This window comes from Gracilinanus agilis, chromosome 4, assembly GCF_016433145.1.
Source record: "Gracilinanus agilis isolate LMUSP501 chromosome 4, AgileGrace, whole genome shotgun sequence".
NCBI classification, from domain to species: domain Eukaryota; kingdom Metazoa; phylum Chordata; class Mammalia; order Didelphimorphia; family Didelphidae; genus Gracilinanus; species Gracilinanus agilis.
In genome coordinates, this window is record NC_058133.1 from 110,677,632 (window position 1) to 110,689,833 (window position 12,202).

At 44.5% G+C, this 12,202-nt stretch overlaps 1 protein-coding gene across 1 annotated transcript in view; it reads left to right on the forward strand.

Annotated features, from left to right (window-relative positions):
- The window catches only part of IKBKE (inhibitor of nuclear factor kappa B kinase subunit epsilon), a 36,342-nt gene that overhangs the window by 16,473 nt on the left and 7,667 nt on the right, over nt 1-12,202 (forward strand). The window contains exons 12-16 of the mRNA XM_044672510.1: nt 3,129-3,204; nt 3,369-3,481; nt 5,253-5,329; nt 8,250-8,289; nt 10,363-10,464. Coding sequence (XP_044528445.1) covers nt 3,129-3,204; nt 3,369-3,481; nt 5,253-5,329; nt 8,250-8,289; nt 10,363-10,464 — 408 coding nt within the window. The remainder of the gene's footprint in view (nt 1-3,128; nt 3,205-3,368; nt 3,482-5,252; nt 5,330-8,249; nt 8,290-10,362; nt 10,465-12,202) is intronic.

Genomic DNA, 12,202 nt, shown 5'->3' on the forward strand with positions numbered 1-12,202 from the left:
TATGCCTCTCACGGCCAAAAAGGTTGCTGACCCCTGGGCTAGGCAATGGGGGTTAAGTGACTTGCCCAGGGTCACACAGCTAGGAAGTAATCTGAGGCCAAAATTGAACCTAAGACCTCCCATCTCTAAGTCTGTCTCTCAATCCACTGAGCTAGCTGCCCCCCAGAACATTACATTTTGTCAGGGTTCACCTTTAGGCCTTAGCCTCTCCGCTAGGCAGGGTGCCCAGTCTCCTCCAGACTGTCAGCAGCCCCAACCTTTTCCATCAATGAGAGACATGTAGACAGCCTGGCATGTTTAGGGATCCCCACTCTTCCTCTTACCCCCAGGGAGGAGTCGGGAGTTTCCTTTGTAAGGGGGTTGACTCACTGCTGCCCAACATCCCTCTCTTCTGGGGCTTTGGAAGAATAAACATTACTGTGGGGGGTAAAAGAAGAAAGGGAGGGCCTGGAAGAAATGAGGTCACTGCCACTGGGAGGCCTGACTCCAGAGCCACCCTTTTCTGAGGATCCCTTAAAGTACCATCCACCAGAAAATCAGTTTGTTGTGAGGCAAATGGGATCAAGGCTTTAAGTTTTCTACCTGGTTTATACTGCTCATTTGCTGTGTGACCCTGAACAAATTATTCATCCTCTCTGGTTAAGTACCTCTCTGGTGAATAACTGTTCTGGTTTAAACTACTCTGAGTTTCCTCATCTGCATAATAAAAGCATTGGCTACTCAATCTGCGGAGTACCCTCCAATGCATTACAAGACTCCATTTGGTCTGGAAAGTATTCAGTCCTTTGTACTTTCCTTCCCACTTCGGAAACCACCAGCTTTGCCCACAGGGAAATTTGAGATATTTTAATGAACTGGCTTTGAATTTTGGGAAAAGCCAATGCCCAAAGGCATCCAGGTGAGGAACAAAGGCTTCTCTGTGTTTTGAGGTTTCAGGCTTGTCCCCTTCTCCCCTTCCCTCTGGCTGTTTCAAGTCAAAAAGACAAGTACTGATTAAGCACCTACTATGTGCCAGGAAGAGTGCAAAGTGCTGACAATACCAATTTAAAAGGCAAAAACAGCCTCTGCTTTCCAGAAGCTCAGGGTCTAAGGAGGGAGACCTGTGCACAGACAGCCCATGTACAGGATGAATTGGTGCTGGTTAAAAGAGGGAAGGCACTAGGATAAAGCAGGATCTGAAAGGACTTTTTGTAGTAGATGGGGTTAAGCTAAGACTTGAAGAAAGCCAGGAGATGGAGACAAAGAGGGAGGGCATTCTGATGGCAGCCAGTAAAAATACCGGGAGTCAAGAGATGGAGAGATCTCAGAGGGTCCTATGTGAGGAATGCCCAGGAAGCCAGTTGTACCAGATTGCAGAGTCTAGAAGACTGGGAAGATTGAAAGAGGCCAGATTATGAGAGACTTTGCTAAATAGAGGACTTCATGTTTGATCTCATAGACCAGTGATGGGCAAACTACAGCCAGAGGACCAGATGCGGAGTGGGGTGGGGCTTGAAATGTTCTATTTGGCTGGGCTACACATTATTCCTAATCTGATTAATAGAATGAGAAGGATACAATACAATGAAACTTCGAAAGAGTTGCCTTAGAAACAGACTGACAGATGAGCATTTCCTTTCCTTTGGCCTCCTCTTTCAAAAGTGTGCCCATGGGGGCAGCTGGGTAGCTCAGTGGATTGAGAGCCAGGCGGTCCTAAGTTCAAATCTGGCCTCAGACACTTCCCAGCTGTGTGACCCTGGGCAAGTCACTTGACCCCCATTGCCTATCCTTACCACTCTTCTGCCTTGGAACCAATACACAGTATTGACTCCAAGAAAGAAGGTAAGGGTTTTAAAAAAAAAGTTTGCCCATCACTGTCATAGACCATAGGGAGATCCCCTTCTTATAGGTTAAAATTAATAACCAATAACTCCAAGTATTTTAATTTATAAGATTTATTAATAATCACTTGAAGTAAAAGAAACAAAAAGAACAAAAGTAAAAACCTGAGTAAAGAAAAGCTTTCCCAGTGGTGATCAGGGAAAGAGAGCAAGGAGTGGAGCTACACAAAACTTATATCCTCCCTACACTAGCACATAATGTGAGGCGGAACCTGGGAAGCTGGGATTTAGAGTTCTGAGAAGCAAATCCTAATTATACACGCTCTTCTCATCTTTTTGCTGATCACCTTCCTCTTCTGTCAGTGCTTCTCCCCCCCCCACCACCCTTCCAGAATCCCTTTTTGGACCCTCCCTTGCTTCCTGAGTCATAATTGGTAGATCTTTCTTATTCTACCTTATTCTTGACAGCTTGTTGAACTATCTATCATTAAGTTGCTTGGGAGTAAGAGAGACTAATACTAGCTTCTGTAGATTTCTAGCCTTACCTTAAATAACTCCCCTTTTTATAGTACTTAAAAAAAACACCTTACCTTCTATGGTAGAATGGATAGTAAGTATCAATTCCAGGGCAGAAGAACGGTAAAGGCTAAGCATTTGTGGTTAAGTGACTTGTCCAGGGTCACACAACTAGGAAGTATCTGAAATCAGATTTGAACTATCTACTTCACTACCTAAATGCCTCTCTATAAAGCTCTTTCTTCTCAACATGCTTGTGAGGTAGGTTGTATAATGTTTGCCAACCCCAATTTATGTATGACAAAACTGAGACTAAAAGGTTAAAGGGCATGTTTCTGGTCACACAGCTAGTAAGGCTTTAAAGTGTTCTTCCCACTTGATGAGTTGCCTCTTAGGACTGAGAGGAAAGGAGGAGGCAAAAAGAGAGTGAAGGTTAGGATGCTGTTTGTGCAGTTACTTTCCTGTGCTCCGTGTCCTCAGCTAGGTTAGCCAATTCATAGCTTGTAAAAGGAGTAAATGATTGGATCTTATCTGTGTCTGGTCTCTATTACCTGCATATTGGAACCTATAATTTCATCTAGTGAATGAACAAGGTTGAAGGAATTTAGGTAATCTAGAATCCTTGATCAAGACTCCCTCAACAGGAATATCTAAACTCTGCTCCTCACTCCAAAACACCAGCCCCATGATCTTCTAGCCAGTTGTAGATGGGTATAACTTTCACACCCATGTGACCCAGAGGGAGAGAATTTAAGATACACCTGGAGAATATATTCTTCCCCCCCCCCCCAGGTTCACTTCCATGACAGGGGAGTCAGAGGTGCCAGAGCTGAAGGAGGCAGGAGAGCTGAGATCTAAGCTGCAGACTGTGAGTGCAACTGGACTGTGGTATGGGAGAGAGGGGGAAAGCAAACTCTTGACTTGGAATGATTTTGGGAAGTCCATTTATCCATGCCTCTGCCTCCTGGTGGGCATCTCTGGTGAGCTTTTGCTCTTTTAAGTGACACAAATCCTTTTCTTTCTGCTCTCTAGATTAATGAGGTCCTTTCCAGATGTTCCCAAAATATCGTGGAGACCCAAACTAGTCTAATCAGCTTGTCCTCTGAGCTGGTAAAGACCTGGGATCAGGTACATGAAGACAGAAGGTCTGTGGGATTTTCCTTTTTTGAGGGGTGGGTTGGGAGGAGTCATAACTCATAGATTTATAGGTCTACAGTTGAAAGGGACTTTAGGCATCATCTGATCCAACACTCCCATTTTACAGATGAGGAAATTGAGGCTCAGAGAGGCTAAGTGATTTCTCCAAAGTCATCCAGGCAATAAGTGTCAGGGCCAGGATCTGAATTCAGGTTCTCTGACCCCAAGTTCAATACATTGTGAAAATCTGGGAAGCCCCAAAGGCCTTTTAAAGCTCATTTTCTTTGCTTTCTTATGTGATCTCTTTGTCCTACTAGCCTACTTACTGTATTAAAGGTTTAGGGAGATTACATTGGGCTGGGGGAACTAGAGAATATGAGTAGCAATAAGCCAGAGTAAGTCAAGCTTCAACAGGGAATGGGAGAAGGGGGGAAAGGGCATTAGACTATAGCAAGAAATAAGGCTGGCTCATATTTAAGATCCCCTTTCTTGGGCAGCAAACTTGCTATTCCTCTTCCCCCCAAATAGAAGATGCCCCAAAAGAAAACTTTCTAACCAGCTTTTTCTTCCTATCCATAACAAATTTCTCTTTGGCATCAGTGCACATGGAATCCCTCAAGAATTAGAGTTCAGGCTTAGTGAAACCAAAACACCACCCCATCAACAGTTCCATCTTTGGAATTATAGTCTGGATGGAATTGGAAGGAAGTGGGCCTCAGCTCAGGATGGAGGAGACCCCTAGAGAATCTTAAAAATAAAAATGGGATATTGTTTGTAGTCTAAAATGGAAGAAGTCAGATCAATTAAAAAATGTAAATGCCCAGGGCTATTATCAAAGAATCTTGATAAAGTCTGCTATTCATCCTGCCTCTAGGAGGCACCCCCCACAAACCATTAAGTTATGTAAGATTATCTATCTTTTGGATGAAGATTTGATAGACCAATGGGTATGCAGGTAGGGTACTTATTTAAATACGTACTATTTTTCATGCATTCTGCCAAGTAGTAAGCATACAAAAATAGCCAAGATAGTTTCTGCCCTCAAAAAGTTTACATTCTGTTGGGGGAAGACAACTAACCCACAAAGAGGGCCTGGAAAAGATGAGGAGACAAATTTAAGAAGGACTTGCTATGGGCACAGCTAGGTGGTTCAGTGGATTGAGAGACAGGTCTAGAGATGGGAGGACTTGGGTTCAAATTTGGCCCCAACACACTTCCTAAATGTGTGACCTTGGGCAAATCACTTAACCCTCATTGCCTAGTCCTTACTGCTCTTCCTCCTTGAAACCAATGTATAATATTGATTTTAAGATGGAAGAGAAGGGTTAAAAAAAAAAGATTTGCTACCCTCTTCTCTCCCCCAATTCCATTGCCACTCCTAATATCTCATATACCTCAGTGTCCTAAAGCCTCCTCCTTGAGTCTAATAGTCCTAAAGACCTCATACTCTAGTTAGAGTGTATGACATTTGGAGGAAGCAGGGAAGAGGAACCTTTGCTCAGTCTTCTCCTCATGGTAACCTTTATACTTGTGCCCTTGCCAGGAGGGAAACAGTGAATATTGGGAAAGGCTGGTATGAGTACAGCTCTTGGCCACCCCTTTTTGATTCCTCCTTGACAATGTGCCTTGGAAAAGCTGTGAAGGGGTTGGGAGGATGGGGTTGGGGATGGGGAGGGTGAAGAGTTTCCTCTAGCCCCTGAGGCAGACAACCTCCTTCCTCTGCCATTGATTCTCCACAATGACTTTCCCATCACTGGGGCCTGGGGCTTGACACCTCAGCACCCAGCAGATCCAGTGCTGCCTGGACAAGATGAACCTTATCTACAAGCAATTCAAGAAAGCCAGGATGAGGCCAGGTGAGCAGCTGAGGAATAGGCCGAGTGACCCCTTCGCCTGGTTATTGAGGCCTTTTCCATGCCTGTTATGGTGGGAGGCTACAAAGAAACATTAGAGGCTCTTGCCTTCATGGAGCTTACAGTCTAGCTGGCAAGAGGTCAAGGAAGGAGATGATCCGACATATCGTGGCTTGTTCACTCAGGTCACAAAGGGCTGTGAATGTAGCAGAGAAAGGTTGGAGATCAATGAAAGCTTTGTAGAAGAGGAAGATCTTGAGTTGGCTCTGAAGGACAGAAAAATGGGTAGAATGTGGGTAGGGCAGGAGGGCTTTTGGGAAAAGGTGGCAGCATGGGCAAAGGCCAATGAGGCAGGAATGAATGTAGCATGTCCAGAGGACAGCCTTGAAGGGCTATACAAGAGCTAATTATTTTTATGAGTAAGTTAGTCTGCCCAACTGGAAGGAAGATAACCCCGGGATGTAGCTATAAAGTTTTAGAAGTAGTTTATTCCCTATTAATTATATTGTGGGAGTGAGAAGGGCAATATGGTATAGTGGAGAAAGCTCTAGATTTGGATTTATTTTCAGAGGACTTGGGTTCTAGACCTAACTCAGGTACTTAATAAGTATGTGACCTTAGACACCTCACTTGCCATTCTGGGCCTCAGTTTCCATATTTATAAAGTGAGGGAATTGAACTAGTTGGTCCCTTTCAGCTTTGACATTCTGTGATGGGCTAAGGATGGGTATATTAAAATCTAACCAATCTGACCTCAGCCATTTCCTAGCTGTGTGACCCTGGGCAAGTCACTTGACCCCCATTGCCTACCCTTACCACTCTTCTGCCTTGGAGCCAATACACAGCATTGACTCCAAGACGGAAGGTAAGGGTTTAAAAAAAAAAAATCTAACCGCTGTCTTCCAGCAGTTTGAGCAGTAAGGTGTCACAGTGGTTGGAGTGCCAGGCCTGGTGTCAGGAAGACTCTTCTTCCTGAGTTCAAATCCAGTTTCAGACACTTACTAGCTGTGTAACCTTGGGCCACTCACTTAAATCTGTTTGTCTCAGTGTCTTCATCTGTAAAAATGAATTGGAAAAGGAAACAGCAAATCACTTCAGTATCTTTGCCAAGAAAACCCCAAATGGGGTCACCAAGAGTTGGGTACTCTTTAGTTGCTAAAGCAACTAAACAACAAATCTCTCAGCTTTTCATTCCTAATTAATTATTCATTCATCCAAAACCCCTTCAGACCCTTGGGCCAAGCTCTTCCCCACAGTGCCTTGCTTGGATGCTAAGGGAGTGTTGCCTTCTACCTTTTACCTTTGTAGAAGTCAGATTCTTAAAATCAGAATTGTTGAATCTCAGATTTGAAAAGGATTTTAGAGATGCACTAGCCTAATCACCACCTAAAAGAAAGAGGTCATGGATGACATTTCCAAAAAATGATCATCTAATCTCTCTTGACCTCTGATGACAGGGAACTCACCCCCTCTTGAGACAGCCTGTACTACTTTGAAATAGTTCTGTTTGTTAGAAAACGTAAGCCCAGGGATCTTTTCACCACATAGGATCATAGATCTAGAGTGATATTTATATTTAGAAGGGACTTTTCAAAATTATCTAAGCCACCTTCCTCAACTTAAAATTGAGGAGGGGCTGCTAGATAGCTCAATGGATAGAGTTCTAGGACTGGAGTTGGGAGGTCTTGGATTCAAATATGGTCTCAGATGCTTCCTAGCTGGGCAACCCTGGGCAAGTAATTTAACCCTGACTGCCTAACTCTTGCACTTCTGTCTTAGAGTTGTTACTAAGACAAAAAATAAGGGTTAAAATATTTGTTGCTTTTTTTTTAAATTGAGGAAACAAAGGCTGGAAAAAGACTAGCCTGAGATCATAAAGGTATTTTTAAAGGTCAAGATTTGAATCCAGTCCAAGTTAGATGTTTTAGTAGATATAATATTGAGCCTGAAGTCAGGAAGACCTGAGTTCAAATCCTGCCATAGATGCTTACTGGCTCTGTGACCCCGGGGCAAGTCACTGGTCTTCTCTGGGCCTCAATTTTCTCATCTGTAAAATGAAGGGGTTAGACTCAGTGGCTTGGAACGTGGTAGGGACTTAATAAATGTTTGTTCCCTTTCTCTTCTCTTCTGATTAAATCTGATCCCTCTGACTCCAAATTCAGTCCTTTCTTTTGTTCCAATCCTTCTGGAGATTGTTCATGATTGGAGAACAAGATCCTGAGAGAATGGGACACAGAACAATCCAGTGGGATTTTGAGAAGGGACCCCCAAAAGACAGGTGGTGGGGAAACCTCAAAGAAAGCCCTATCCACTGCTGAGAATCCTGTTAACCTTTGAAAAAGGCCCTATTTTCTTAGAAGACCAGGAGGGGGCAGCATTTCCTAGGAGAATGACCAAGATGACCCTCCCAATGTCTGCCAAGGAATTCAGGTCAAACCACTGGCAGGGTCAAGCATAATAAAAATAAATAAATAAAGGTGAATATTTTCTTTTTTTTTCTCTCTTTCTTTTTTTCCCCCAACCTTCCATCTTAGAGTCAATGTTGTGTGTATTGGCTCCAAGGCAGAAGAGCGTTAAGGGTTAGGCAATGGGGAGGTAAGTGACTTGCCCAGGGTCACATAGCTAGGAAGATTTGAATCCAGGAGCTCCTGTCTCTGGGCCTGGCTCTCTATCCACTGAGCCACCCAGCTGGCCCAAGGTAAACTCTTCTGGAACAGGCACTATTTCAGTGTTTGTTTTGGTATCTCTCGGGCCTGTCCCAGTGCCATTGTTGGTGGCAGAATGAAGTAACCATCATGGTGGACCCTGGAACTAAACATCCGAGTTCTCCAATTAGAGGAACACAGCTCAGCCCTGGGACTCACAGGACAGTTACTTTGATGGGAAATGCCTCTGATTCTCCATTTTGCTCTTGTTTGCTTAGGGTTGGGCTACAATGAGGAACAGATCCACAAGCTGGATAAGTGAGTAACGGGATTCTGGGTGGGTGGGACGTCCGGGGAGGGCAGCAGAGAGCCCAGTCCTACGACCCTGTGGCCCTCTCTTGACCATGGGTGCCCCCTGGAGGCGGTCCCCACCTCGAGGTCCCTCTTCTTGATGCCGAAGGGGCTGATTCTGCAATGGCAGATTGTGGAGGGCCAAGCGAAGGGTCTGGGAGGCTCTATTTGCCAACGTGGTATATAACAAGGGACTTTTGATGGCAATGATAATGGCGGACATTTATAGGGCGCTTAGCACTATAAAAAAGCACTTTATACGTTATTGCATTAGATCCACACAATAACCCTTTGAAGTAAGTAGTCTGTATAAGTGGAGATTTTGTACCTTTGAACAACGTACCCCAGAATTCCTTAGCATTTCCCAGAATCCCTTTTGATCTCTCTACCCCACTGTGTAGTCATGTTTTGTATATAGTTTGTTGTAAGCTCTTCCTCCTTCTCTCTTCTCTCATGGCCAGGGCTGGGACAACTAGTTTTTTTACTTTAGTTATTATTAATAAATTTGACAAAATATAATACTTAGTTATTGTATATTAATTTTAATCTTTACAAGTCCAAGTGGTAGTAACACCATTTTGCAGATGAGGAAACTGAGGCTGAGAGATGAAGTAACTTATAAGTTCACCAACTCAGAATTTTAGAACCGGAAAGGTCTAAATAGCTAATTTGTTATTTATTTGTAACCCTTCCCTTCCATCTTCGAATTGATACTGTGTATTGGTTCCGAGGCAGAAGAATGGTAAGAGCTAGGCAATGGGGGTTAAGTGGCTTGCCCAGGGTCACACGGTAGGAAGTATCTGAGACAAAATTTGAACCCAGGATAAAAAGCTCATTTAATACAACTCTTTTACGTTAAAGGTGAGGAAAATGAGACACAAAGGAGGAAAATGATTTATTCAAGGTCATACAATCCAGTAATGGCAGAGTAGAGTCAGAACCAGGCTCCTTACTTCTGGTCCAATGTTCTTCCCACTGGAATTCCTCTTGTGGTGTTTGTGGGTGATGGTGGTTATTGCCCTATGTCTGTCATAGCCACACGAAGCCCTTCGTGCCCCCCAAAGTCAATGATTGGCTGATACCTCCATCAAGAGAAGGTCCAAAGGTTCAATGGCTCAAAGTCACCAAGTTGGGAAGCTCCATCCCCAACTCACTGCTCTTATTCCTCATGCCAATCCTTCGCTGTTCTTCCTTCCATGAAATCCTGCTCCGGTCCAGTCCCTTCTAGGAAGTCTTCTTGGGAGAGTCAAGCTCTGGGATTCATAGCCCAGAGACCGGGCTCTGACACTAACCAGTGTCACTAAATGGTGCAGTGCATAGAGCGCTGGATCTGAAGTCAGGAAGACTCATCCTCTTCCTGAGTTCAAATCTGGCCTCAGTCACTTCCTAGCTGTGTGACTGAGCAAGTCACCTAACCTTATTTGCCTAGCCTGTACCATTCTTCTGTCTCGGAACCCATACCTAGTATTGATTCTAAAGAAGGTAAGGGTCGCTTAACCCCGTCTGCCTCAGTGTCTGCCTCTGTAAAATGACCTGGACAAAGAAATGACCAACCGGCCAGTGTCTTTGCCAAGAAGCACAGGCGTGACCAAACTCAACTAATCAATAACAATAAAAGTTGTGTGACCAGAGGTATTAAACTCTCTGAGGAAGCCTCAGTCTTCTTATCTGTAAAAGAGTGGAGTGATCCTTGTCTTACCTGCCTCTCACGAACGTTGTGAGGAAATTGTTTCGCCATGCCGTAGAAACGAGAGCTTCCACTGTTTTCCAGTGCTGCTCTATGGAAGTGAATGGGTCAGCCTGACTCACTTTCTCCACTTAGACTTTTAGCCTCTTTTTCTTCCTCTCGAACGTGGCGCCCATTTAGAGACAAGGATTTGGATAAATGTGTTCGGACAGTTCTCTTAGTAGTAAGAGATTATGACGATCAACGCCATCAGAGTGATGCTGATGGTGACAAGAGATTCTGGGGTTTCGGGAAGGGACCAGCTATCTTTTTGGTGATGGCTTATAAATTGCTTTCCGTGTTTTGTTTTTTAGGGTGAACTTTGGACATTTAGCTAAAAGACTCCTGCTGCTTTTTCAAGAGGACTGTGTACAGAAGTATCAGGCAGCTCTCCTGACACATGGCAAGAGGATGAGGTAATGGGCAAGCCCAGGGTTTTTTCCTTTCCCCTGAAGCATCCCTTCCTGCTCACACATACTTCAACATCTGGAGGAGATCATTCCAGGCCACCAAATACTGCCTCCTGCTCCCAAGAAGTTCCCCCCTTAAGACAAAGCCCTTCTTAGGAGTTTTAGCAGTGAGGACTTGAGTGGAAATCTCCCACTCTGGCCAGAGCTCAGAAGAAATGTGGTATCAAGGGAGTCAGAGAATGAGGTAGGGTTCTTAGTAGCCCTCCCCAGCATGCCATCTTCTCCCCTAGAGGACCCTTCGGTGTCTGTCCAATGCCTTTTAGACTCAGACCTCCCTTCTCTTTCTTTTCTTTCTCTCTTTTTTAAAGCCTTTCTTTTCTTAGAATCAATACTAGATATCATTGGTTCCAAGTCAGAAGAGTGATAAGGGCTAGGTAAAGGGGGGTTAAGTGATTCGCCCAGGGTCACACAGCTAGGAAGAGTTGGAGGCCAAATTTGAGGACCTTTGGTCTTCAGGCCTGACTATCCACTGAGCCACCTAGTCACTCCCCTCCAGTCTCTTTTTGTTTTACCAGGAATGATTTCAGACTCAGCCTGAGCATAGTGGGAAAAGGTCCCATTTAAAAATCAAAACACAAATCAATAGGGACCACAGGGACCATGTAGTTAAAACCCTTTCATTTTACAGATAAGAAAACAGAGGCCCAGAGAGGTCAAAGCAATTTACACGAGGCTACACAACTAATTAGGGGGAATGAGAAGTTACTATGAGCTTGAGGCCACAGAGCCCTGGGCTGGTAGAATGCCTCAGTCCTGTGGGGTTGTGCAACCCAGGGAAAATGCAAGGACTCATCACCCCTTTATTAAGCAATATTGGTAACGCGCTTGGGATACAAAGATGAAAACAAAACAGTCTCTGCCCTCAAGAACATACAGTCTGCTACTCTTTTTAGACTCGGGTCCCCACCACCAATCCCTCCACCCCCAGAGCCCTCCTGGGTCTGCCAATTAGTAAAAAAAAAAATTAAGCACCTACTTAAGTAGCTGAAGATGAAGTAGATAGAGTACAGGTTCAAATTTGGCCTCAGACCCTTCCTAGCTGTGTGACCCTGGGCAAGTCATGTAACCCCAACTGCCTAGCCTTTACCACTCTTCTGCCTTGGAACAGATACCTAGGACTGATTCCAAAGAAGGTAAGGTAACACACACACACACACACACACACACACACACACGATCCAGGCTCAGAAGAGCGCGCTCTCTCTCTCTCTCTCTCTCTCTCTCTCTCTCTCTCTCTCTCTCTCTCTCTCTCTCTCTCTCTTGCTCTCTCTTTCTCTCTCTCTCTCTGTCTTTGCCTCTCTACATCTCTATCTGTCTCTGTGTCTCTTTCTCTCTCTGTCATTCTCTCTGTCCCTGTCTTCCTCTCTCCATCTCTCTGTCTCTCTCTATAACATATATACATACACATACACACAATGCAGGCTTAGACTTCTCTTTCTCTGTGTATAGGCATGTGTGTGTGTGTGTGTGTATGTTTGGTTATGGAAATATAAGGAGAGAGGCAGAGTCAGAGACAGAGAGAGACAGACAGACAGAGACAGAGACAGCCTGGGCAGCACAAATGGGAATCAGGAAAGGCATCTCCTAGATCTGCCCAAGCCTTTTTGCTCTGCAGGTCAAGTGAGGTCAAAGCTATGGTCTTTAAGCATTTTGAAAAGAAGAAAGTCCCCTAGAAAGAGCAGCC